The sequence below is a fragment of the Diadema setosum genome, chromosome 5, assembly GCF_964275005.1.
Source record: "Diadema setosum chromosome 5, eeDiaSeto1, whole genome shotgun sequence".
Lineage (NCBI taxonomy): Eukaryota > Metazoa > Echinodermata > Echinoidea > Diadematoida > Diadematidae > Diadema > Diadema setosum.
The window spans coordinates 28,062,447-28,090,361 of NC_092689.1; the positions used below are offsets into that span (position 1 = coordinate 28,062,447).

Sequence of the window (27,915 nt, forward strand, 5' to 3'; positions counted from 1 at the left end):
TACAAACTTCCAAAAATCTATGACCCGCCTATTGACCGTCACGTGATCAAGGCGAAGACGGGTCATTCTGCTGATGAAGGCTGTAGCGTGGCAGCTGACAATTCTGGAGGTTAATATCTTGTACATGTACGTGTATTGAGATCAAAACTTAAATACTTATTTCAATAAACGACATGAATTTGCTCATGTATCATAAATAATGGAGTATCGCAATTATCCCAAATCCTGAATTACGTTAATTTCGCCATTCTGGGAGTTGCTTTGATTCCATCCCGTAGAGTCTACTTGAACATGACATATGGCATTGCACCCTATAAAGCATTTATACCTGAAGCTGTCGAAATTTGAAGTTATGCTACTAAACAGTAAATGTTGCAAATTTCCCCTTCATGTCAGAGCGGTAGATATTTACTGTGATTTAAATGAACAATAAATACACTACCTGTATATCTTGTTCATCACTGTGTTCCATCAATCTGAGATACGTCATTAAACTTTTCTTCTTTTTTTTTAAAGTTACTGGTGATACAAACTTTTTTTTTTAATCATTGTATTCCATCAAACCGAGATATGTGATGAAACATTTTTTTTCCCCAAAAAGTTACTAATGATACAAACTTCGAAAACAAAGGCAATACGGCGAATCGCTTTCTGCATGTAAACACTTTTGTACTGTACATATTTTGGAGAACTTGTCAAATCCACCAGGCTGTTACTAAAGATGCGCTTAAAATTGGAAGACAATTTTCTATGAGATCCAGTAAATGGCCCTGACGGAGAATTAAGCTCTCCGTGTAACTCTGAATTTTGTACAAGTACAACCATGATATCTGGAACGAACGAGAAAAACAAGAAGAATGCATTAGGTGGTATCGGGAGTTCTTTTGTTTTTCTTTAAAACCAAATCAAAGATTAATGAAGTACGTTATCATGAAAAACACAAGTGAACGTCGGTTCTGTATTTGCACTCTAAATTGGTTGATAAAAATCCCCACACATCACTGGTTCAGCAAATGCAATGCCTTAAAAAGATATGCAATATACAGCTTTTTTCTATACTTATGAAGAAATTGACAACTGTATGTTACAGTAAAATAAAAACTACAGCCTGTGCATGTCCAGGAATCCCGGTTGGTAAACGAGATATGGAAATATACAAATGCTTTCTGTTACAAATAATTTCCCAAATTTTCTCGGAATTCTTGAAAACAGCATCAAGATTCCAACAACAACGACGACGACAACAACAACAAAAGATACTTTAAAGTAAAGACAAAAAAAAAAAAAAATGTGCATTGGCCGGGAATCGAACCCGGGCCTCCCGCGTGGCAGGCGAGAATTCTACCACTGAACCACCAATGCTTCGATGAAGATGAATTGCAATTTATTCACAAAGTTTGTTTGGGACTCGGCGAGCTTCCTGTGAGTTAATGACATCACTATACCTCTGGATAACATGCAAGAGCTGTGTGCAGTATAGTGATACAATTTCTATTGAGGGAAAACTTGTGAAATACAAAATGTATTTCACAAATTTCGTGTTTGAAATCAGATTTTCATTAAATTTCCAGCATCATGTTGGTCTTTAGTAACACTATCAGATGTTGTTAAAATGAATCGGCTTTCCACATTCATGCGATATAGATCTAGAGCTGAACATTTGTTAGTTTCAATTGATTTTTTTTTAGTTTCATTTAGAAATACTATGCATCATTAGCCATAAAGAGTTAATTTAGCCCTTTAATTGCTCTTTAAAACTCTGCTTACTACATGTATTAATCTGTGCGATTTGAATCACACTCTCCCTGTATCCGGAGGCTTCCCAGACAGGTGATGTGCGTTTTGCATTTCCTACAAAACAAATTTTCTCTGCTTCCTGCCACATGAAAAGAAAAAAGGGACAAAAAACCCCCCAGAATTTTAATCTGGTAAGGAGATCAAACTGTCATAGAGTCTGCAAGGAAGAAAGCTAAAATTAATGCAACAAAAATCAAAAACATATTGCATTGGCCGGGAATCGAACCCGGGCCTCCCGCGTGGCAGGCGAGAATTCTACCACTGAACCACCAATGCTTCCTGCTTAATTGTGCAGTTTATTTTAGATTTTTTTTAAAGCACAATAATGTGTGTATGACGTATGAAACTTGTGACGAAAAGAAATGAGTGCTTGCATTTTAATTTAGGTGGGAAAAAAAAAAACCGCGACACAAATCACGGGTCCAGCGAACATAATGCTTAGAGAAACTTTTTTAAAAATGGCAAAAGAGGTTGTTTAAGCATTGTACGACGCAATAAAAAAAAAAAATGTTGTATAAAATCACCACAAACAAAAAAAAAAAACCCACAAAAAACCAAAAAACCAAAAAAAAAAAAAACAACAACAACAACAACAACAACTAGGCATTGCATTGGCCGGGAATCGAACCCGGGCCTCCCGCGTGGCAGGCGAGAATTCTACCACTGAACCACCAATGCTTCCTACTTGATATTAAAGTTTATTTCAGATGTCGTTAAGACTGCAGCAAAAGGATGTCCTCTGAATGACGTGACACTTGTGGTGAAAAGAAATAATAAGTGCACTTTAAGTTTCATTTTATTCACATCATTCGAGAAAGATAAAAAAAAGCATATGACATAACATGCAAATCAAAACAGCGATGACACAAAACATTGATACTATACAAATCAGTAAAAAATTACACAATAATACACCTACCAATATATGATGTAAGATGGAATGTACATGATAAAGCCTTTACATGGCTTGCAAAACTGTACATGCCTAATAGTGTTAAAAAACCAAAACAGCTTTGAACCGGCAGAAAAAAAGGAAATAATTTCAAAAAGAAATGAAACAATCAAAACATAATATATGTAAATAAGTTGAAAAAAGCCCACAAATCACGGGTCCAGCAAACACAATGCCTAGAGAAACAACAACAAAAAATGGCAATAGAAGCTGTTTGAACAATCAATATGAAGACATAGAAAATTACATCATAGCACAAAAAGCACAAAACAACAATAACAAAAAACAACAACAACAAAACAAAAAACAAAAAAAAACAAAAAATATTTTGCATTGGCCGGGAACCGAACCCGGGCCTCCCGCGTGGCAGGCGAGAATTCTACCACTGAACCACCAATGCTTCCTGCTTGATCAAGAACTGTTTTCGGATTTTCTTGTTTGTGTTTGTGTGATTTCACGTGTGACAAAAGGAAATACTTCCTCATGAGCAGGTATAGATCACAGACCAATTCGGATTTAAAACACTGTGACTTATGTCGGTCATAAGGGGGGGGGGGGGGGGCTTCCAACGTAGAAGAAAAGATGATTCACTGGGTTATAAGAGCCAGGTGCATTGCTATGACATCGCATAAATTTACATTTGTTACAGGCATACTGAAGCCTTCCAGTTATGGCCAAAATAGAAATCAATATAAAAACAGCACCCAAGCCCAATGGAGTTGTTGCAGAACAAGCTCAACTTACGTGATAGGCCTACATTGTGAACAAGGAGACTGTACTAGAAAGACCTAGTCCATTTCGTAATTAGCTAATAAAACATGTGCTCATTTCGGAAAATGACCTTTCTTTTTTTCTCTCTCTCTGATTTTATTAGACATTTTACTCCATTTAGAAGCAACATAATGCATAAGCTTGCCCGACGTAACAATTTGTGGAATTAATGTTTTGAACAAATGGACTTGCGTAGACCATCTAGAGGGGACCATAAAGGGCGGTAATACTTTGGAAAAAATCAATTCCATTTCTTAACATTGAGTGCATCACCAAACTATTTCATTTATCAATGCCAAATGCTATAGGCATTTATGGCATTTACTATTTGCTGGCAAGTGGATGTGCTGGCAAGCTCTATAATACAAATGATCATTATCAATAGATCACAGATGCTTATCTCAGTGAATCATCATGCCTGTATATATTGTAAATGACCTTTTTCTGCATGATAATATGCGCAAAGTGGAACTATACGAGGTGTCATTATAATCACTCCTTTAGAGGATATTCCCCATGCAAAAAAAAAAAAAATAAATAAATAAAAAAAAATAAATAAACCGATGTTCATGCCTTTTCTTTCTTATATATTATATAGGGTTGGAAGTTTATTGCAACTGATTGACAAATTTCTCTACATCGACGTAAATAACAATGAATTAATCAGCGTTTAGGATAGTTTGCCTACAGTGGCCATGATGAAGAATCCTTTTGGAAGTTAAAATTTGTTATAAAAATAACAATAAAAATAACAAGTGTATTTATGAGGCCCCCATCCATTTCAAGCTTAATCGTTTACGATGGTGGTCTCCTGCATTCAATGATCTCTGTTATTTACTGAAAAATACGGTATATTTCATTTTATGTTTTTGTGTACGTACACTGCTCACTGTATCTAATTGTGTACTGTTATCGTTTTATTTCACTGCACTTGCTATTCTTTGTCTTTGTACTTTTGAAATTTGTATTTAAATTGTATCTGATTGAATTCAGAAATAAAACAAATCAAAATCAAAATCAAAAAGTGTATTTACAATGAAAATGTCTCTTTTTGGAAACGTTTTACTCACTTTTGGCACTGTAAAAATGTGTATTCCTGGTTTAATAGTATGGTTGTGTCAGCAGAAAGAATTGTCAGAATGCGATAAACTATCATTTATTCAATTCATCAATTCATACATTGAACATGCTTGGAATTGGAACTCACAAACGGTCGACTGATGCGAGTTGCTTATTCAACAGTTTTCCTCTGTTTCTTGCAACATGAAAAAAAAATAAGAAGAGAAATATTTGAAATAATTCAAGAAGGAAATGAGGAAGAAAATTGAAAGAATATATACACGGAGAGCAAAAGAAAATTTGCATTGGCCGGGAATCGAACCCGGGCCTCCCGCGTGGCAGGCGCGAATTCTACCACTGAACCACCAATGCTTCGATGAAAATAATTTTCAATTTATTCACAAAGTTTGTTTGGGACTCGGCGAGCTTCCTGTGAGTTAATGACATCACTGCCTCTGGATAACATGCAAGAGCTGTGTGCAGTATAGTGATACAATTTCTATTCAGTGAAAACTTGTGAAATATTTCACAAATTTCTTGTTTGAAATTAGATTTTCATTGAATTTCCAGCATCATGTTGGTCTTTAGCATCACTATCAGATGTTGATAAAATGAATCGGCTTTCCACATTCATGCGATATAGATCTAGAGCTGAACATTTGTTAGTTTCAATTGATTTTTTTTTTTAGTTTCATTTAGAAATACTATGCATCATTAGCCATAAAGAGTTAATTTAGTATAATTTCTCGTTAAAACTCTGCTTACTACATGTATTAATCTGTGCGATTTGAATCACACTCTCCCTGTATCCGGAGGCTTCCCAGACAGGTGATGTGCGTTTTGCATTTCCTACAAAACAAATTTTCTCTGCTTCTTGCCACATGAAAAGAAAAAAGGGACAAAAAACAACAACAGAATTTTAATCTGGTAAGGAGATCAAACTGTCATAGAGTCTGCAAGGAAGAAAGTTAAAATTAATGCAACAAAAATCAAAAACATATTGCATTGGCCGGGAATCGAACCCGGGCCTCCCGCGTGGCAGGCGAGAATTCTACCACTGAACCACCAATGCTTCATGCCTTACAGTGTAAACTTAGCGTATATATATCTACTTATGCAATAACCTGTGAGCACTCCGCACGTCAAAGAGTGAGCTTGAATGCAAATTGTGGTGTAGAAGCACGCACGCAGTGCAGTGCGGTATGCTGTAAAATGCCGAATGTCTCTTTGGATTGCGAAATACATACAGTGTACAGTGTATAGTGATTGTACACCCTGACTCACGCATGCACGTGTATTTGTGTGCTCGATGCTACTCTGCACAACGTGGTTGATTTGACTCTTTAAAAAGCCTCTAACGTTATTTCAGTCCCAGGAAATCTTAGAAAGATAGTCATGGATGAAACTGATCGCACTGATATTCCATGTGACGATGATCTCCGGAAGAAGAAAAAGTCGAAGAAGAACAGGGTAAGAAACAATTAAAACGATGAAAGTGTAAAATAAATATCAAATTCATGTCGATCATGAATTGTGATTTGTACACCGCGCCGTAGCCGTTGGCGTAGAATCTACACAGTGTCACAGGTCTCACGTGCGAATTATTTGCCATGAGCTTACGTGTAAAAGTTGGTGCGACAACATCTATCAGCGATAAACTGGTTAATTTAACTGATTAAAACCTCACATCATTAATCATAAAATGTTTGTCTCCTTTCCTTTCTCACTCCACCACACACCAGCCAGCGCGCGGCTAGCGGCGACTCATTTAAATTTTTATATTCGTCTAAACATGCTAACAAACATGACAAAGAGGGTCTAAACGAAACTAGGCCTAGTATAATGTCGTTAGTTGATTAGGGGGCCTATGTAATCATGATAATTTTACAGATCTAATTCTGTTGTATTAAAACCATGCCTGTTTTTAGTATAGGGCCTAGGTTGCTACTATAAATTTAGAGGTAAGGTCTAGGGCCCTAGGCCGGGTGCAGGGAAACTTGCTCATGAGGGGGGCTCTGCTTCGTATGCTAATTTTACTCTGCTCCTCACACTCGGCCTCGGGGGTCGTGGACATGAGCACCCCAGCCATGCTCGGAGGCCCTCGGCTCAGGGGCGAGATGCTCATGAGCCCCCCTGTTCACTTGTCATCCTTCTCACATTTGACATATAAATTGTTGCAAGTTCACACGGTAATTTTTTGTTCCACACAATGTCCTCTCTCCATGATTAACCACTAACCGTTTAAGGTAAAGCTAACGTTAGATTGTGTAATAACCCCAGGGCGCTGTAACCAGTAACACTAACAGGAACATCATTTTTCTACATCTACATCTACGTCGGTACTCAGCAAAGTCCAATTCTGGATATGATGCTAAGGATGAAACTTGAGTAGGCCTATGTGATGCTGGTGGACGGTTCGCAGTTGTGCAAATATTTACATGGTCCGAGTAAAAAAAACTCCAAAAAGTGGAGCTACAGGATGTACATGTAGCATGCAGAGATGTGAGTCCTGAAGATGCCCAGTGATGTGGCGGTGAGGGCGTCTGCAGGGAGTGCATTCCATACCCTTCAACTGCTGTTGGCATGAAGGAGTACCTATATTCATCTTTATTAGTGGAGTGAGTTGTCAGAGGTTGGTATTTGGAAGGATGGTAATTCCGCAATCTGGTGTCGGTCATTGGTTTCAGATAGGTGTCTTTGTTGATGGCTGTGAGATTTAGTGATTTTGTACATCATTGTCTTGGTGGCAGCTTCCCTCCTGGATTGTAGTGAATGATGTACATGTTGGGGTCGCTGGTGCAGTTAGAGTGTGTAGAAATAGATGGTCTATCTACTTTATTGTAGGCCAGTCATGTCTAGTGCATAGTCGACATCATACTTCAGCGTAACTTATTTGTCAGAAAGGTATTTTTCAATAGACTCTCTCTATCTCTGCAGACGGTTGACTGATACAAGTGATGTCTAGTAGGGTCTATATCGCTGATTAGTGATACCATTTTTGGAACCTTCCCATTCTTCACCCAATACTTAGCTTTCTCTTTGAAGAATGTTCTTTGTGCTTTCCTTCTGATGCACTCCCTCTTTCTGCAAATAGCTCTTTGCATTCATCATCTAAAGTCAACAGACCTGATTGATATATTACTTGTTCCAATGAAATATCTCATCTTTCCTATCTGACTCAATTTCAGCTAGTCCTGGCTCATCTCTGCCAAAAGACTCATCTTCTGTAGAGTCGGTACATTGTATCAGACTGCCAATTGACCTCATCAACAAGCAGTACCACAAGCCTCAACACTAACTTTTTTCTCTGATGGCCCAAATGGGTCACCAAAACCATCAAAATTTCTTTTGTTGGTGGCCCAAAAAATAAGGAAAAATATGAGAGATTATTCATTTAATAAAACATCAGAATAATACAATAATTCATTGTAATTCAGTGTAATGTTGAAATATGCAGGTGAAGAAAGTGATTCAAATTCCGCTTACTGTGACTAAGAATTAAGACATTGAAAAGATGTAAAAATTGAAATAATCCAATAAAACATTAAAATAATTATAAACCATGATGATTATATGAAAATTGGCAGCTACTGTATGATTATGGGCTTGCAATATCACTTGCTGTGACTAAATTCACTGAGTCTTAACAAAATATTCAATTGAGGCATAAACATGATTCTAATGTGACACCACATATGTATGAAATCAAAATAGGGGTATATCTACATTTTACTTCTCTTTTGAGATAAATATTTTGCTGTGAAAACTAGCAACGATCTTGGCAACCCTGATCGGGCCAGCTGAGCCGGGAGTTATTCTAAACTTTCCTGACTGAGAAAACACATGAAAACACTGTATACACTTACAAGTATTATGGTGGCCTGAGTGGGCCACCAAAGCATATCTTACTTCTTATATAATGGTGGCCATGGGAGGCTGGGCCACTGGGCCACCTCCAATGTCAAGCCTTGGATATGACTTGAGTAATGCTATGTCTTCGGTGTCAGCTGAAAAATATTGTCTCCTTCAGGGTGCACAGTTACTGTGCTCGGTTGATTACAGTGAAACCCCGTTATAACGAGGTCCGTGGGACCGGCGATATTACCTCGTTATAACCGGTACCTCGTTATAACCGTACGCATCAAAAACAAAGAAAAACATAAACACGACATCGGAATATACCCATCAATGAAAGAAACTTAAGAACATCCTTTGCGTTGTTATGACACAATTATGGATCATTATTATTGAGATAATAAAGGGAAATTATTTGTGAATTAGACGAAAAAGTAGGGGATGAAATGAGATAATTCTTTATTGTAATTCTTGTTTGCTAATTTTTCCTAACACCAGCGCAAATAGAGTAAAATACAGGCGTTGTTTACCATAACTTGCGAGGTATTTTTACGCTGTTGGTGCCCAGCGGGAATGCGATGATTTCATGAATCATTTCGGCTGTAATCTTGTACGATCGTTGCGCTCGAAGGGATTAAAAATGCGTTCTTTATTTTTCTTCCGAAAATCTCTTCGCGTTTTGTACATCCGTTCTTGAAAAATATGCGACAGGATTGAATGTGGAAGGTTACGTTGTGATCCTTTTTACGCAAATCTGTACCTCATAGACCATCTTCTGAAAGAAAGAAAAATCTTCATTGTGAAATGCAGTGTTAAAATTGTGATAATGAACAAACCCAGATCTATTCAAACTAATACATTTGTTTCTTTTTCTGATTTAGGTTAACATGCGTTATTCAACTATTTTTTACGCTACTGTCACCTGGCGAGATCGCGATAATTTCAGAGTAACATACATGCGTTGAGAGGTATTTTACGCTGTTTGAGCCCAGCGGGAATTCGATAATTTCATGAATCATTTCGGCTGTAATTTTATACAATGTATGATCGTTGCGTCCGACGGGATTAAAAATGCGTTCTTTATTTTCTTTCGAAAATCTCTCTGCGTTTTGTACATCCTTGAACTGTTAAATGCGTTTGTTTCTTTTTCCGAACACCGATTAAGTAGGTTTAACGTGCGTAATTCAACTATTTCTACGCTACTGTCACCTGGCGAGATCGCGATGATTTCATTAATTATTTCGGCTTTAATCTTACACACTCATATTTGAATGATCATTTGTTAAATGATAATGAACAAATCCAGATCTATTCAAATTAATAAATGCGCTTGTTTCTTTTTCTGAACACCGATTACGTAGGTTAACATGCGTTATTCAACTATTTTTACGCTACTGTCATCCGACGAGATCGCGATGATTTCATTGATTATTTCGGCTACTCATATTTAAATTATCATTTGTTTAATGATAATGAACAAATCCAGATCTATTTAAATTAATAAATGCGTTTGTTTCTTTTTCTGAACACCGATTAAGGAGGTTAACATGCGTTATTCATATATTTTTACGCTACTGTCACCCGACGGGATCGCGATGATTTCATTAATTGTTTCGGCTTTAATCATCCACACTCATATTTGCTAAGCAGCAAAAGAACTGGAAGTCGGAACTAAAAATGGAAAGGATATAATAATGAGTTGCACACGCATTCCAATTGTTCATTTTTGGCCACAAGTGTCGCTACATGAATAGTTTTTGAATGCGTTATCTTTTTTTTTTTTTTTTTTTCTCGTTGCGGTGTGGTCTGCCCTAATATCACGCATGCCTATCTCGCGGAAAAGAAAATCGAATGATTATGTTTAATGATTTAGTAGGAACATCGGAAGGCATTCCTGTGTCTTATCGCGTGATTTAGAAGAAAACATGGAAGGAACGGTTCTCTGCAAAACGGAAAAAGACGTGGATAGCGTGAATTCGGTTTTCAGTGTTTCGTTTGTCGCGTGTTTGAAAGCGGCAATTTAGTCAAGAAATGGAACCTCGTTATATCCGATCAAATTGCTTATGTTTTTCTTTATCATGATGCACCGAAATTGTCCTCGTTATAACCGGAATCTCGTTATAACCGAACTCGTTATAACCGATTCGTTCTGCCATAGGTTTACACGCAAAGGAAAACGGGACCGACGCGATCATCTCGTTATAAGCGGTTCCTCGTTATAACCGAACTCGTTATAACGGGGTTTCACTGTATAATATTTTCTTTTTTCTTGAAGTCCTGAAACCCAAATCCACGTTGACTGTTTCGACATTCCTGCCTGATGCTGCTGCAGCAGCCTATTTGATCAAGGTTCCATTGTTTTGAGTAGAGGCTTGCTGACAGTTCTCACTCAGTACTGTGGCAGAAGGGGAAGGAGGTTGTTGTTGATTTGAATCAATGATGATTGATTCAATGTCATCAGTATGTTGTATTATTGGGACATAACCCTAGCCCTAGCACTCTACCTCGTACAGATTTCTGCAGGGTTAGTGAATTCTTCTTTTATTTCTTAACTTGTCCTATCTATTCTGTTGGCCACAGAAAGGTAAACCTGAAGATGAAAAGCCGTCACAAAATGGAAAAATCAGCAGTGCCGAAGAAGATGAGAAACCATCAGTGTCATCAACTTCGGGAGACAAAAAGAAGAAGAAAAAGAGAAAGCAGGATTCTTCCGAGGAGGATGGCGATGTTACGTCCAAGAAGAAAGTAAAAACTGAAGGGAGTTCAGCATGTAGCACTGAGACAAAGAAGGGGACTGCTTCAGAAAACATGGTACAGTATCACTCACTGTCGAGTCTGCTCTCTTAGCTCCTCTGATACTGAGAAAGATTTCTTGTCTCTGTAGGCATTGAGTGATGAATGTCTCCTTCAATCAAACTCATTGTGATTCTATTGTGTGATTTGCATGTCTTTATATCATACAGACATCTTTTAAGTTGGCAGAGATGGAAATCAGTTTTCAAGTGCATCGGACACGACCATGAATACTACCTGTGATTACACATTGAAATTTTAGAACAGATTTTGCTGACTATCATTTCGTGTTATAATATAAATGTTGTGGTTAAGTCTACAAAAGGAAAAAAAAACATCTGAGAATTTAATGTCCATCATTGGCTTATAAACAAATAACTGAAATGAAAAATTTCTTGTGTGCATCAGCAAATCTTGTCGTAGGCAAATCTGGAAAATAACTGCCTGTGTGTTCAGCCTCAGAATTCTTTTTGCAATTATCTTTTGTCAGGATGTGGATGTTGACAGTGCAGAGATGGAGGGGGCATTCTCAAAGTTTGACATTGGACCAAAGACAATAGAGCGTCTCAAAGGTATGTGAATTTGCAGCAGAACATCCATGATGGTCCGAAGAGTCATAGATGGAAGAAAAGAAGAAAAAAAAAATGTTGAGAAGATCAATTCTCTGGCATGTACCTCGGCATACTTTAAGTATGCCGAGGTACATAGTCTTTGTCAGAGACCCTTTCTGTTTAGTAGTTGTAAGTGAAACAAGCAAAGGGTTGTCACAGGAGATATGAAGCAAGAGAGGGCTTTTTGAGACCTGTCCTGTTTCCTTATACCTGTAAATTACTCAATTCTGCTACCGGTGTTGGGAAGCGAAAATTACCCAGTCAGCAGAGCTCCATTCATTAATTGATTCATTCATTTTATTTCAGCATGGTACAAGCTTCAGCCAGGGTTGTTCTTCAGCATGTTTGTGCACAGATAATGCGTATACATAATTCACAATGACATTGAATTGCTGAATCTAGGAATTTCAGCGGTCAAGGATACTGATCCAAGATGTTCACTAGGAACAGTAAGAATTTCTCCCAGCTCATGTATAATATTATAGAGTTTGCCAACTTCAGAAGGCCCTCACACGTACATGCTCGACTTCAGCTCACAACGCATTTTATTGCCTCCACAAACAACAGTGTGACAGCCTTTGAAAATAACTACAACAGTAGTAGGATCACTTGCATCATAGAGTACCAAAGCTTTCAACATACACAATATATTTCACCCTTTTATTTTTGTGAATTTCGAGTCAACTGATATTTGCAAAATTAACAATTCATGAAAATAGTGTCTCCTGTAACACAAATGCACTGTATACCGACAACTGTAAAGAGTCAATGCCAATTTCTTATTCCATCAGTATGGTTTTTGAGATCATGAAGACAGGCATGTCATAATTGTGTCACAAGTCCCAATTAGCGAAAAAGAAAACTCTCAAAACATATGGTGTATACAGTATCGGTCATCATCTCAAGTATTACTGCATGCCATGAGCATTGCCACATGATGTGATTTTTTATATTTTTGTAATATCGTGTTTTATTTTGTTTTTTGTGCAGCCAAGGGGATCAACTTCTTGTTTCCGATCCAAGCCAACACGTTCAAACCCATCTCAGAAGGCTTCGATGTCATTGGACAAGCACGTAAGTTTGTGATCCAACCACCATCACACCTCTTTTATTCTTGTTGTTGCCCACCCCTGTCATCTGGTTCATACGCATTGGATCACAGGTTGCTGATGTTTCAGGGCAGTGCATTTTTTGACAATTGAACAGATCTTGAGCATTTTAAAGAATTATATTGTTTATCAATATGAAATTGAACAATGATTATTGTAAATGTATCACAATACTTTGAAGTAGTTGTCAGCCTTACATTGCGATGACTGCAGGAATGAATGCTTCATTTCTTTGTTTTTAGAGATTTCATAGAATCATTGAGAATAAGAGATGACTTGCAAGGAAACAGTATCTATTTGTCAGTGCCAAGGTACAATGTAGGTTATGTTAAGTATGACCTGTGCTTGACTTGTGCTTGACATGTATTGCCATCCATAAATATGCCTTTTGTGGTAGTTGCCATTGGTACCATAGGATGCCTGCGAGTTGTGTCTAGTTAGTGTCAGCTTTATGAGCCTAACACACTAGATCATTATAGAGCAAGTATGGGGTAAATAGCATAGCTTTGAGAAGATGGTTTAGTTTGAAGAAAAAAATGAAAGTCACTGTTCTCAACTTTTTCCTTGAACCAGCCTAGGCTGGGGGTGCAGGTCTGAAAAGATTTGTAAGTCATTTTGCAATCTTGCATTTGAAGGACATACTATCCAGAAATATCCCAGGATAATAACACTTCTGTATTTACTTTCTTTCATACGAAGAAGTGTGAGGAAGATTAGAGAGTTGTCAAGGAAATTGTACCCAAATGGGAGATTGAGATTCCACAACATTCAATGCATGTCCTTCAAGACCTTGGTCATAAAAGCAGGACGGGTATTGGATTTTCATGTTTAATTTGACTGGTGTTTAAAGATAATATAAAGTTTTGGTACCTCAAAAGTTTCCCTGAATTTCCTTGTTTTAGTTTGTGTTTCAGGTTAAAGTACCTTTCATATAACTAACACTGTGAGACTTACTCGCCCCAAAGTGCTCTCATGTCTGAGTAATCATGCAATAATGGTTTCGTACCAGAGCCGCCGCCGTACGGCGGCGAGGTAGTACAGCCTGTACACGTATTGTACGAAACCATTATTGCATGATAACTGCGACCAGCAGCCCCATACGCATAGCGTAATGGGGCTTCGCATTGTAGCATTCAGGATCATGACAGATGTAGTATCGCGGGTAAATATCAACTTAAAATCCAAAAATTTCTTCAATTTGAAGACTTACCAGTTAAGTTGAAGTATTGAAACAGGCTTCGGGCAACGTTTGGTTCTGCCAATAGTCCCTTTCTGTTCGAATTGATGACTGAATGTGACTCGGTCGAGAGGACCTTGGGAGAGCTACATACACTGAATACTACGGCCAGCGCATGCGCACACAAACATCTTATCCGTTCATGGATTTGAAATTTGTGCGCATGTGATGTGCATGCGCTGGCCGTAGTATTCAGTGTATGAAGCTCTCCCAAGGTCCTCTCGACCGAGTCACATTCAGTCATCAATTCGAACAGAAAGGGACTATTGGCAGAACCAAACGTTGCTCGAAGCCTGTTTTCAATACTTCAACTTAATTGGTAAGTCTTCAAATTGAAGAAATTTTTGGATTTTAAGCTGATATTTACCCGCGATACTAAATCTGTCATGATCCTGAATGCTACAATGCGAAGCCCCATTACGCTATGCGTATGGGGCTGCTGATCGCTATGCGTATGGGGCTGCTGGTCGCAGTTAATTGCATGATTACTAAGACATGAGAGCACTTTGGGGCGAGTAAGTCTCACAGTGTTAGTTATATGAAAGGTACTTTAACCTGAAACACAAATTAAGACAAGGAAATTCAGGGAAACTTTTGAGGTACCAAAACTTTATATTATCTTTAAACTGCAAAAGTTTTCTCACTACCTGTATTCCCTAAACCTTGGCTGATCTGCTTCTTAACATTATTTCATTCCAAACAACCATTTTTATCATGTAATTTCTGTAAATAGCATCAGATAGATGGTACAAGCACGAAACCAGTATTGGGTTGGTGATTGTCATTGTTGAATTTGCCCCCCCTTTTCCTCCATCCAGGTACGGGAACGGGAAAGACGCTGTCCTTTGTCCTGCCACTGGTAGAGAAGTTGCAACAGATACCTCAGAAGAGTGGACGACCACCAGTCGTCCTGGCCCTTGCACCGACCAGGGAGCTGGCCAAGCAGGTAGGATTGTGTTGCCACATGATGCCAGGATGGACATCTTGATTACCTTTTCCTTAATCACTGCTATCCGTTGCAAATTTAATAACATGGATACATATCACCATACTGCATTCATTCTGTGTGGCAAAAAAAAAAAATAAACTAGACTCGGAATCTGTCAAGACTGACAAATTAGGTGATCCGATTTTTTTTTTTAAATCAATGATTCGAGTTTTCACCTGAGATTAGGGACATTGGTCGTGTGATGTTTGGATTCTCATTTTGAAAAGGGAGTCAGACCTGCCATCTTGGGTACCGAATTCCGTATACACTATCAAAGAAGCAGAATGAACTATATTTGACCTTTGACCCCACTTTGCACCCCCAAGATGGCATCTGAGCAAAAATTGGTTATTTTGTGAAATGATTCTTGTAACATGGTCTTTGCGTGTGCAACATATGGGAAAGATAAGACATGTATTCACCAAGATACAGGATGAAACATTTATGACCTTTGACCCTAATTTACATACCCAAGATGGTGTCTGATCAAGTAGTTGTTATTTTATGAAATAATGTACGTGACATTAACTAAACATGTGTAAAATATGGGGATGATAGGGGCTGTTTTTCTTGAGTTATTGCAAAGAAAGTTGGAAAAAGAAAGAAATATGAAAATACATCGAAGATAATCTTTGATTTCAACCACTTTTTTGGACGTGATCCCGACACCATATTAAAAATGAAGGGGACACGTACGATAGCGCAAAGTCTCAGCTACAACATATTAAAATCTGGGAGAAATTCACCGAAGGGTAAGTGAGCTAGTGCTCGATAAAGACAATCATGTCAATTTTCACATCTAGAAAAATTCCCTCCCATAGAGATAACATGTCATAACGAAGATAAAGAAAGAAGTACATATGACCTTTGACCCCGATCTGCACAGACAAGATGGCATCTGAGCAAAAAGTAGTTATTTTGTGAAATGATCCTTGTAACACGGTCTTTACGTGTGCAAAATATGGGGAAGATAGAACATGTATTCATCAAGATACAGGATGAAACATTTATGACCTTTGACCCTAATTTACATACCCAAGATGGCGTCTGATCAAGTAGTTGTTATTTTATGAAATAATGTACGTGACATGAACTAAACATGTGCAAAATATGGTGGTGATAGAGTATGTTTTTCTTGAGTTACTGCAAAGAAAGTTGGAAAAAGAAAGAAATATGAAAATACATCGAAGATAGGCTTTGATTTCAACCAAGTTTTTGGACGTGATCCCGATACCGTATGAAAAAATGAAGGGCACACTTAAGATAGCCCAAAGTCTCAGCTACAACATATTAAAAACTTAGAGAAATTCACCGAAGCATAGGTGAGCTAGTGCTCGAAAAAGATAGTCATGTCAATTTTCATTTCCAGAAAAACTGCACTCCCATTAAGATAACACGTAAACTGGTCAAATTTGACAAGATTACTTTCAATCCAATATTACGAGGTGATGCCGTCATCTAATCAAAATGGTGTTATTATATGAATGAAAGAGCATTTAGTACGCTACAACATACTGAAATCTGGGTGAAAATTGGCCAAGGATAAGTGAGATACGCTCGAGTGAACTTGTAATTTGATGACGTCATTTTGAAAATTTGCTCTTTTTACTTTATTAAGAAATTTGATATCTTTTGATCATTTTTCCAGCATCGCCAACCCATGAAATGACATGTACAACTCATCAGCTTTCAGAATATGTAAAGAAAATGGGGGGTCACCGTCCATCCTGACGAGTAAAATCGGATTTAAAATTGGCGGTTTTTTGGCATTGTTGCACAGTATATCGCCATTGACGCGCGCACGGAATTTCAACTTTGACGGGCCCGTATGACGTCATATTGAGTCGGATTGACTTGAAACTTGGTAGACATATTCCCTAACATTTCAGGCAGGCGATAAGTGTGAAAAAACGGGAAATTTCTATTGCATAGAGCTGTGCGTGCGTATATGCGCGTACGCGTCCGTAAATTTTTTTTTCAATTTTTCAAAAAATGCTCTAAATGGTCTGAAACGTGTGCAAAAAAAATTTGAGCTCGATTTGAGAATACAAATATTTCAACGCGCGCGTACGCGCACGTTTTAAGGTATAGATGAATTTTGAGAATATGAATAGAATGCGCTTGACTTGAAATATAAATGACGTAAATTTCATTGAAAAATTCTATTCCATGAATGAGATATGATTGAGAATGTGTTTTCATATAATGACGTCATAGTGACGTCACGGTCGACTGATCACTTTGATTTTAGTTCGATTGCCGTCTTTTCGAGACGATACATATATGGTATAAGTTTGAAATTGATAGGAAGAGGACTTTCTGAGCTAATTGATGCACAACTTTTGGGGAGAAAGAAGAAAAAGAAGAAGAAGAAGAAGAAAGAATCCGTACAAAAACAGAAGGTGATCCGAGAGGATACTCGGTTCACCTAATAAAGCATCTTGATACATGCCAGATCATCAACAATGGTAATTAGAACTATAAAAGAGATGGGGGGGGGGGGGGGAATCGACTCCATTTTGGAGGGTGGGAAGTTCTGCTGCACCCTAATTGGAAAAAATCAACAACTTGCAAGAATGCTGAATTCTCTTCAAATATCTACATGAAAATTAGCAGCTTTCAGTGTGTAATGAAAGTATAGACTTGCCCTGCACCCATCTCTCATACTTGATACATCATATCACTGACTACTTGACGCCAGTGTTCAACACAGTGTATTTGGTGTTCCTCACTCTGCAGATCTCAGAATATTTTGAATTCATCAGCCCCCACCTCAGTACAGCCTGTATCTATGGTGGCACGGCGTACTGGCCGCAGGAGTCGGCCATTCGCCGGGGCCTGGACGTCGTCGTGGGCACGCCCGGCCGCATCCTGGACTACATCCGCAAGAAGACCTTGGACCTGTCCAAGCTGCGGCACGTAATCCTGGATGAGGTTGACCGCATGCTGGACATGGGCTTTGCAGAGGAGGTGGAGGAAATCTTAAGTGCAGCATACAATACAGGTTGGTGCAAACTAAGTGAGCATCGTCTAGCATCTATTGAAAATTGCAGTGGGTCTGCAGTGGGTCAGCTGTTGATAATGGATATGTCCCGCATGAAGGGAATGATTGGAACATGTTGGCAATATATGAATGACAATTCTTGTGCATTTTGCTTGCTCTAGGATTTGACTTTGAATTGTGAATGTGCTCTTTCTTGAAACCAGTATTACTCTTATCTATCTAATGGGTTCCTTTTCAAGTTCGAATAACCGTAACATTTTAATTGCCTTGATTTTCTTGTCAGAGGAGACAGAGAAGAATCCCCAGACCCTTCTGTTCTCAGCCACTGTCCCACCCTGGGTCTACCAGACAGCCTTGAAGTACATGAGCAAGGACTTAAAGAAGGTGGACCTGGTCGGCAGGGAACGAGTCCGAACTGCCACCACTGTAGAGGTAGGTATGTTTGGGTGATGGCTTCCACAGAATGCTACATGCATTGTTGCTTTTGATTGTGGCACCTTTGTTTTTGTGATTTCCGATCTCTACACCCTACCTGTATTTATGGCATTTTTCATGTCAGCTGTATATTGACTGTTGTTACATTTCATCCATATTAAAGCTCAGAGTTTTAATTGTCGCTAGCTTGATTTTTGGTTTGATCAAGCTCCCAATTTTTGTAAGACTTTTTGCTGTGGAGATCTTTTCGAAAGCTATTTCCATATTCTTGAGGTGTTCTCTTGGGTGTCTTTATTACATGTCACCTTCAGCTCTGATATGCATGGTACAAATTCCACATCATTTGATCCTATGCCCTTGAGTCCTATTGCACTTTGGAAATTTATATGTCGTGCTGGGTTTCATGTGAACCTTGCTCCCTTTCCCAAGGGATAAAAATGGTCAGTCGTACAGTACCATGCCCCCTCCTCCTTACAGCACCTAGCCATCAACTGCAGCTACTTTGACCGACCGGAGGTGATCAGTGACGTGATCAAGGTGTACGGCGGACTGGACGGCCGCTGCATGGTGTTCTGTGAGACCAAGAAGGATGCCAACGAGCTAGCCATGAGCTCTGCCATGAAGCAGGAAACTCAGGTTATGCATGGTGACATACCTCAGACACAGAGAGAGGTCACTCTCAAGGTAATGACCGACACAAACTTTTGTCATTACAGGCAGAACTTTCTGTTAAAGTGAACACATAGTTCTCATATACCTGCAGTACTGTTGATGCTCTAAAATGTACACATGTGCATAAAAAATGTGTGAAATAATGCTGAACACAATTTCAGTTGGGTAAGAAACAAAAATGCAAAATATTAGCTAAAAAGGTTTGCCGGAAGTACGACAGTGTTAAAGCATACCTGATCGTGATTGCTACGTAATAGAATAATCAATTATCAGCATATTGGGCAATGGCAGTGCTCACCTATCTTCCACGCTAGAGTGAATCGCATGGACCTGTTTGAAAATATGATTGCTAGGGCACAATCGATCATCACTTAACGTTCTACCTACCCACAATGCTGAATGGGGAGGGCCCCTTTGGAATAAAAATTATTTTACACTTTGGATCTCAAAAAATACTCAAAAATAGCTCACCATCCTGGCAAATCGCTTCAGCCAGGTAAGTTTCTTGATAAACCCTTTTTTTATTGCAACAAAATCCAAATGGAGGAAGATGAATTTTGAGCCCTTTTGTGAACTATGTTTTGGCTTTAAAGCACTCATACTGGATATCTTATCTCCCCAGAAGGTTTAGAAACTTCTCAAAACATTGATATTCTGATTTTTATATTACTAACGTATCCAGATTCGTTAATCTTCTCATATATAATTGTTTAGTGCCATAATGAGATGAATGAGAACTAATCTTTGTTAATCTTTGTTAGCTGACTGTTAGTTTAAAAAAGTCTGTGACATTTTGACAATTGTGCTGATAGTTAAATGGAGCAAAGTAAGAGTGAGCTTGATCATTTCGTTTGGAATGTGATGGTTGGTATGTAGTGCAGTAATCTGGTCTTACCTTAATTTGGAAATATCTGTCTGCTTTATTCCTTTCTCTCCTTTGCTTTTTTCCCTGTCTCCCTCACATCATAGGGGTTCAGAGAGGGCAAGTTTCAATGTCTGGTCACTACAGACGTAGCTGCCCGAGGGCTGGACATCCCTGAGGTGGACCTGGTCATCCAGTGCAACCCTCCCAAGGTCAGTCTGATTTGCACTCCATGCTGTTCACTTCCGAAACAGCATCTCAGAGCAGCCACAGATTCCAGTTCCATTTACTGGCTGTTATCAATCAGTTTCTACATTGGATTTTAATGCACTTGGCATATGGTATAATTACAATACCAGATGAAAATTGAGCTGATCAATTTACTTTCAATATTTTGTTCTTTCTTTGTGAGTGAATGAATATACCTCTGGTGGTGATATCTTCAACGTATGGAAAGAGTGAGCAAAAGTCATTCAAAAGAAAAAAAAAATACACTGGACAAATATTAGACATAAAAGCAAGAGTCCACTCATGGAAAAAAAAAAGAAAAAGAAAAAAAAATGAATGAAGAATCTCTACATTTGATGTGATTATTTTAAATTGTACAGTACTCAAGAAGATGGGGAAACACCAGTGCATCTGTAATGTGCTTAAACAGTGTGATAATTGCCAAAGTACTTGTCAGTCTCACAAGTGACACCACATTGAAATCTGCAAAATAACTTTGACAAGTATGCATTTATATGTATACTCCAGGTTTTTGGTTTCTTCAGTTGTCATCTCAATCTCAGACATGTGCAAGTGAGAGTTAGGATGTAGGTTCATGAAATATTATTGAGGCAGAACTTGGTGTCAGGATGTCTGTACAGTTAAAATGAGTGTCCTCTCGTCTTTAATCTGTGCGCAGGATGTGGACTCGTACATCCATCGCTCCGGCCGGACAGGCAGGGCCGGGAGGAACGGAGTCTGCGTCTGTTTCTACAAACGAGCCGAGGAGAGGGACTTGCAGAAGGTGGAATACAAAGCGGTGAGTAATTGGGAATTTGCTTCTTGAGACTGCCACAAAAAGACTGTTGATTTTAAGACCCGTTAAAGGTATTAGCCCACATTTGTAAACCTGCAGCAATTGGTCTCATAGTTAGCATGGAGTTTGGGTATGATTGCAGTAACACCTGTGCAAAATTTCGTTCCAATTAGTCCATTACTTTCATAAAAATAAATGAAAATGCACCGTAATCCGTATGCATGCGTATAACGCTCGCTAGCTCCGGTCCACGTACGTGTTACATGTACAATGTACGTAGCTATAGCCCGTGCTCGTAATTCGATTTTGGGTCGGGTTGACCCAGTTTGAAAATTGATTTTAAAACGATGATTTTCTCTCTTTTATCGAATGGTATAGACAAAGAGCGACAGGTGAGGTATGTTACTGTTATAACTTGTACTTGAAGTCATATTGGACCTGTTTTATGCAGTTTTGATTTTCGTGGGTTTGCAAATGTGGGCTAGTACCTTTAACATGGGGATACTATGGAGTGGGAAGGCTGACCCAGCTTGGATGTCTGGAAGAATCCCCAAAACAAATTGTCCTCAGCTTTATCACTGATCTCCATGTAAAAAAAAAAAAATCTCAACTAGAGTTGACTATTACCAATTAGCATAATATGCTTCCATTCACGTATTCACTGACATGCGGTTGACAGGCACTATTTGTGAATTTCAAATGTACCCCGGTGGCAGTGCATGAAGATTGATTCAGTCGTACCACCCATGTTTCCCCACGCTACCATGTCTTTAAGTAATTACCATCTGCAGCAAACTCTCGCATAGCATCCTCCAAAGATATCGATAGCATCTGTAGGCATCTTAATGGCATGAACCAGTATTCACTCTTGGGTCAGGTGTATTTCTGATTCACTGACTGGTGGGTATCCCCCACGATACTTTCATCCACTGTCACTGAATTTTAAAGTTGAGATGTGTTTCAGTTGCTGAGGTCAGCACCATGAAGTGAATGTCGTGCTGTACCTGTGGTTTTACTGATTTGATGCAGATGCTGCTATTTGAGGTTAACATATGAGGTAGGGAGTTTGGGGGTATGGGGGATGCTTACTTACTTAGAAGTGTCACATCTAAAACTTGTATCTCTTTGTATGTATTTTTGTCGTTGCTGTTAATTTTACATTTGGTTCATGAAAGTTTGCTGAAAAGTACATTTCATACATAGCAATACACATTTTTTCAGTCTGCAGTGCATGAAAACAACACACATGTTGATTCATCATATGAAGAACAACAAAAAATAGTTTTAAAAAATTCATGGTATTACTTGCAAGTCTCGGAATATTTATGAACATATCATTATCATGTCGGATGTTGTTTTCTCTGTTGTTTCTTCACACAGGGAATCAAATTCAAACGAGTGGCTGCACCCCAGCCCAGTGACATCATCAAATCGTCTGTCAAGGACGTCACTGAGTAAGTCGAGTGATCGAACGCTTGAGGGCGCTGTGTCGGTACTTCTTGTTTTATGTAGAAGTAATGGACAGTACTTACAGACTGAATGGTTTTCCATGTGGTACCATGTCATGTAAAGACATCAATTTTGCCCTATGCAGTCACAGATTGATTTTCATGTCTCACGAAGGATTTTGCATAGTGATCCTTCAAATTGTTTCAATACCATAATAACATGATATGCAATGTGCAAATTTGCTCGTTAATGTGGTGCAACAGTCACCTCAAAGGGAAAGGTAACTCGTTGATGTGCATGTTTTCAAAGTCTTTCCAGCTATTCTTGTATAAGACATTTCTCTCCTACCCAGTATAGAAATGCCAACTGTTACTTTTATTCAGTATTGTTGTAATGTGTGTGTTTTTTTTTCAAAAAAATACAGCAGGTTTCATGGAAAAATAGTGATTTTCCACACACACAAAAAAAAATGCTCTTTCAGCCCTCAGAATAGTGCAATGCGGTTTAGAAGGTTGACATCCCTGCCAATAAGTGAATGTTTTTCTACCGAACTGACACCACTCCTGACTCATAGTAAGAGTGATATTCTAGGCTTGCTTATGATCTGTCCCACCTTGTTTCAACTGTGTAACAATTTGTTCGTTTGCAGAATTTTAACATTGTAGCCATTGCTACACATTTATTGCAGTCCAGTCTGATGTTGTGACAATCTATTTCTTATGTTGAAATGAATTTTTTGAATGTGTTATACTTAATATAAAACCCGAGACTATCTTCTGAAATTTTAGAAAGCCATTGATCATTATTTAGACGAAGGGTACAAAGAAGAAACGTAAAGGGAGTCGGTCGTCAGATATTATGGTTCTTCGCTTGAATAACCCTTTTTTCGTTGTGCACCGTAGTACATTTGCAAACCAAAGCATACACTTGGAACGGTCAACTCCAGTTGAGCGCAGTTCTTTGGCTGTGTGTGTTCTACAGTATGGGGTGTAAGAGTCAGGGGCAATTATACACGATCAAGATGTGCGCAAAATGCTTTGGATCCAGCTGAGCAAACTTAATTAGCACCAGATTCGAGCAGTCAGAAACTGACAGTATTAGTTAATTGTTTGTTGTTCCCTGCATGCTATACAAACCTCCATTGTCCTACTAAGTGCAGACAAGTGAACAAATAGCGCGCATGTATAACATCGACGACTGACAACCTTAAAGTGTGTTCTTCATCATGATTACAAGTAAAACTATATGCTTTGTATGACACTAACAGATGTATAATACATGAAAGAAGGCCTGCATTCATATCTTGATGGGACAGACCAGGATGACTGCTCCATCTGTGTATGAAATATCCACTTGTGTATGTCATCTAGATTTCAAAACCAACATTCATTTGCCTCATAGCCTGTTTGTGAGAAGAGATTTGTAAGAAAGTGAAAGAGAAGTTGACAGTATTTTGAGTTTAACCAGAAGTATGTCTGAATGTGATTCAGACCTGGACAGAATGTATCTATTGAAGATCACATTGAAAATTGATCAGCCCATGTCTTCTCCCTGTCATTTGGGATTTTAACTTTCGTTTTTGGCTACTCTGCCAAGGAAAAAAAAACTGTCTGCCTGTCTGTCGATCCCAGATTGCAGCAAACTAACAGGACCCCTAAAAAAAACGGAAAAAAAAGAGTTGATTATGATGCCATGTATCAGGATGATAGGATGAGCATGCATCACAAAATCAACAAAAGGATAAGAACTTTTGGTTTGTGTCAAATATTGAAAGAGGGTATTCGCTGCTTTGAAATTCATATGTTTACTTGTTTCTATATTGGTCATTCCTAACCTCCAAAATATAAAAAAAAAAAATACAAAAACACTACACCTACTTCGTTATATCGTGCCAAGCTTTTAGAGGGAAACTGTGACTGATTATACTGAAAGTAGAATATCTACTTTGTGGATCCAAAGCATATTTCCCAGGCCTAAAGTCTTGCCTCCTCCTCGGTGTGAAAAGAGAAATTTCTTGCTGATTCCTGAACCCATGTCTCACATGCATGGCTGTACATTCTTGTCCTCTGCCAGATTTCTGAACGAAGTTTCATCAGACATGGTGGCGCTGTTCAGGGACGCGGCCCGAGAGATCATCGCGGAGAAGGGAGCAGAGGAAGCCCTGGCTGCCGCCCTGGCCCACATCTCGGGGTCAAAGGCCATGAAGACGAGATCACTGCTCACAGCTGAAGAGGTAACTATGATGATGATGATGATGATGATAAAGAGTTGTGCTTCCCTTATTTCTCTTACATTTGTTCTCTGTTTTCCGTCTGAGGAGGTACAACTTGATGACAGAATTTCATCTCATATTGAAAGCAAAGGGTAGTTATCAAACTCATTTTGCACTTATCTTTTCTTTCAAATTAATGGTAGCCTCACAAAAGATGTAGTTAACAGCTTTTTATGATGTTTGTGAGTTGTTCATTCTTCAACTGTCTGCGCTTTTAATTGTTGAAGAAACTGATGCTTGCAGGAAAACAGGCACCAATTTGAATACCACATATCAAATATTTGGATACTTAATGGCTTTGTACATTTTGCAATATGGAGAGTTTTTTTTCTCATTTTGTCAGATTTGTCGGCATATCTTTTGTTCTTTATTTTGTTTTCAGAGTACATACAATGTACTTGTCACTAACAACTTTGCCCCCCTTTAAATAACAATAAGAAATAAATAAACATGAATATTCAAAACCACAGCAAGAACAAATGAGAGTCCTGTGCCATTAAACACTTCATTTATCAAATGATATAACTTCAATTTAAGAACATATGTCCAAGCATCAAGAGTGTTGAGAAATCAGTTATTACTTTCTTTTCTTGATCATGTGATATTGTGGTGTATCCTAGTAAAAATTTGGCAGTGCCCTAAGATGCTGATAGTAAGAGTTGAGAGGAAACTCAAATTTGATTGGGTAGACTAGATTTAGTTGGATTGAAAGTGGTAGTCAAACATTGTTTCACCATTGCACATCATACACCATGACATCATACTGCTGTAGTTTACTGCAACACTGTTTCTAATGGTTAGAAATTTAAAAATCTGTCATTGCGTAAGTCATGCAGACTTACAGTATTTAGTTGAGGCAGAAAATGTACAATTACCACCTCAGCATGCTTTGCATGTGTAGGAATGCCAAGTTTGTGCAGTTTCTAATTCAAGCTGAGGGATATGCCTTAAAATCTTCTCGTCTGTTGATTTGAATCAAATAAAAAAAACAGACAATCCCGAGTTGGCATTTCACTTTGCAGTGATAATTTCTTGTCTCCTACATGAAACTAGGGTAAGACAACTCTATTCCTTGAGACACAGTCCCACCTCTTCGATGTGGGTGACGTCTTCCGAACTCTGGGTCGATATCTCGACCGGGAAACGCGGAGTGCCATAAAGGGGATCAGAATCTGTGTGGACCAAACCTCGGCGGTGTTTGATGTGGTCAACGACCACAAGGACCATCTTTTGGTAAGCCTCCAGACAAACATGACCCAAGTCACTCTTCCGTTTGAAGCTATTTCTCAAGTATTTCAGTTTACTTGGCACAAGAATCTGAGGCCTGCTTAAAGGGATGGTATAGTTTTGGTTGAGATGGAGATTCAGGTTTTAACAAAGTGGTTCTAATGAAAGGTGGGTCCCACCTTTTATTAAGACCTATTTGCTTTTAGATATCTCGGCCATTTCAAAACCAGTTTTCATTAAATAAACTTTGAATTCCTCTTAGAAATCGTATCCTGTGTAATATTTCGTATATTTGGTTTCAAATTATCTTGCAAAAAGTTAAAATCTGAATCCCCATCTCAACCAAAACTGTACCATCCCTTTAAGGTCCTGAGAAGCTCTGGGGTTCTCTTGTGCCATCTTAGCCTTGTTCTTAAACATTCAACCACAGTGAATGAATGATAATCCAAGGATAAAGATCTCCAACTAGATGTCCTTAATGTTTGCCAACACAAATTATTTGTAAGTTTCTCAGTGTCAAGCAGGTCATCAATTTACAGCATGATGCTATAATGCCAAATCCAGATGTCAGGTGAAAAATATAAAACATTGCCGTGACATGTCAAAGCCCCTCCTTGACTGCTGTGGCATTTAAGGGAAATAACTTATTCAGTATTAAGAGTTGATTCAAGGTAGATCAAGCATCTGGAATTACATGGAAACTACAGCAAAACCTTTTGATTGTTGAAATGAATCATATGTATGTATACCTTGTGATGGGAACATTGATTTGGCTCTGAAGTTATGAAATTTGTCACTATGCAAGTGGCAGTCGTTGGTGAAATATCAGTGTATTGCTTTGGCCATAATTTCAATGTTGTAGTGTATCCACATAAAGGAGACTGGCCTCTTGCTTCTGTCTCCCAGGGAACTTCCTAACATTGCACTAATCTCGTGAACTTCTTGCACAAGTTAAAAATCCTCACGGAGGCAGTTGTTTATAATGTAGAGAATTGTTTATTATGTAGAGAAATTGTAAGATGTGAGACAGTTATACTTAGCTGTATTCCACCTGATGAATAATTCATTAGTTCTAAATGAACGATTCATTAAGAATTTGTCCATGCAGGACATACGCGTCCAAGCTCTACAGGTTGTGTGAGCAGCTGAACTGTAAGGACTGGGTAAGGGCAGTGCTCTCACAATCTGTGTAGACCCCAGGGAGGCTTCAAAGGCCCATCTTTGGACCACGCGTACATGTATGGTCTGTGTTTATTCAAAGATCTGTGTAACTAGCTTGGTTTCACTAGTAATAGCTCTAAGAGAAATTCTGCAATAACAGCTATAGGGCAGTAGCAGTATGCATATTAACGAGTGATCTTAACTTCACAAATGACTATGTTCACAGTGTATTTATAGGGAAGTTCGATTTGTTTTATGTATGCATGACAAAATCTCTGATTTTTCGTTTTGTCTGTTTTTTTCCAATAACATGCAGTCCTTATGGCGAGACACTCCAGAAGCACAACTCACAGTAGCAACGGAACTACCAGAGCTGATAATCGCAACCTCGGATTCATTTGATGACCGGCGGGGCGGCGGAGGCGGGTTCCGCGGGAGGGGAGGAGGCGGTTTCAGGAGATTCGGGGACCGGAGAGGGGGCGGCGGAGGTGGACGGGGAGGAGGAGGAGGAGGAGGATGGGGAAGTAGGAGTGGAGGGGACCGTAGGAGAGGCAGTGGTGGAGGTGGTGGTGGTGGTGGATGGGGTAGGGGAGGAAGGAGTAGGGGTGGCGGTGGTGGGGGTTGGTATGATAGATAA

At 38.8% G+C, this 27,915-nt stretch overlaps 1 protein-coding gene and 6 non-coding genes across 7 annotated transcripts; 1 reads left to right on the forward strand and 6 right to left on the reverse strand.

Annotated features, from left to right (window-relative positions):
- Window positions 1-1,291: 1,291 nt before the first annotated feature.
- On the reverse strand, window positions 1,292-1,362 carry Trnag-gcc (transfer RNA glycine (anticodon GCC)). The gene has a single exon. It is a non-coding gene; the product is annotated as a tRNA-Gly (tRNA).
- Window positions 1,363-2,002: 640 nt separating this feature from the next.
- Trnag-gcc (transfer RNA glycine (anticodon GCC)) lies at window positions 2,003-2,073 on the reverse strand. Its single transcript has one exon. It is a non-coding gene; the product is annotated as a tRNA-Gly (tRNA).
- A 331-nt stretch (window positions 2,074-2,404) lies between these two features.
- Window positions 2,405-2,475, reverse strand: Trnag-gcc (transfer RNA glycine (anticodon GCC)). The gene has a single exon. It is a non-coding gene; the product is annotated as a tRNA-Gly (tRNA).
- Window positions 2,476-3,078: 603 nt separating this feature from the next.
- Window positions 3,079-3,149, reverse strand: Trnag-gcc (transfer RNA glycine (anticodon GCC)). Its single transcript has one exon. It is a non-coding gene; the product is annotated as a tRNA-Gly (tRNA).
- Window positions 3,150-4,880: 1,731 nt separating this feature from the next.
- Window positions 4,881-4,951, reverse strand: Trnag-gcc (transfer RNA glycine (anticodon GCC)). The gene has a single exon. It is a non-coding gene; the product is annotated as a tRNA-Gly (tRNA).
- Window positions 4,952-5,580: 629 nt separating this feature from the next.
- Window positions 5,581-5,651, reverse strand: Trnag-gcc (transfer RNA glycine (anticodon GCC)). Its single transcript has one exon. It is a non-coding gene; the product is annotated as a tRNA-Gly (tRNA).
- A 299-nt stretch (window positions 5,652-5,950) lies between these two features.
- Window positions 5,951-27,915, forward strand: LOC140228819 (ATP-dependent RNA helicase DDX50-like). The gene is made up of 14 exons (XM_072309092.1): window positions 5,951-6,049; window positions 11,015-11,245; window positions 11,718-11,799; window positions 12,829-12,912; window positions 15,003-15,130; window positions 17,912-18,239; window positions 18,460-18,608; window positions 19,089-19,295; window positions 20,253-20,357; window positions 21,053-21,172; window positions 22,550-22,623; window positions 24,692-24,851; window positions 25,944-26,123; window positions 27,595-27,915. The coding sequence occupies exons 1-14, from the start codon at window positions 5,975-5,977 to the stop codon at window positions 27,913-27,915; spliced, it is 2,244 nt and encodes a 747-aa protein (XP_072165193.1). The 5' UTR covers window positions 5,951-5,974.

Coding starts and splice junctions, on each gene's coding strand:
- LOC140228819 (XM_072309092.1), top strand. CDS start 5,975: ATGGATGAAACTGATCGCACTGATATTCCATGTGACGATGATCTCCGG. Junction 11,246..11,717: donor GGACTGCTTCAGAAAACATG/GTACAGTATCAC, acceptor ATCTTTTGTCAG/GATGTGGATGTTGACAGTGC. Junction 22,624..24,691: donor TCTGTCAAGGACGTCACTGA/GTAAGTCGAGTG, acceptor GTCCTCTGCCAG/ATTTCTGAACGAAGTTTCAT.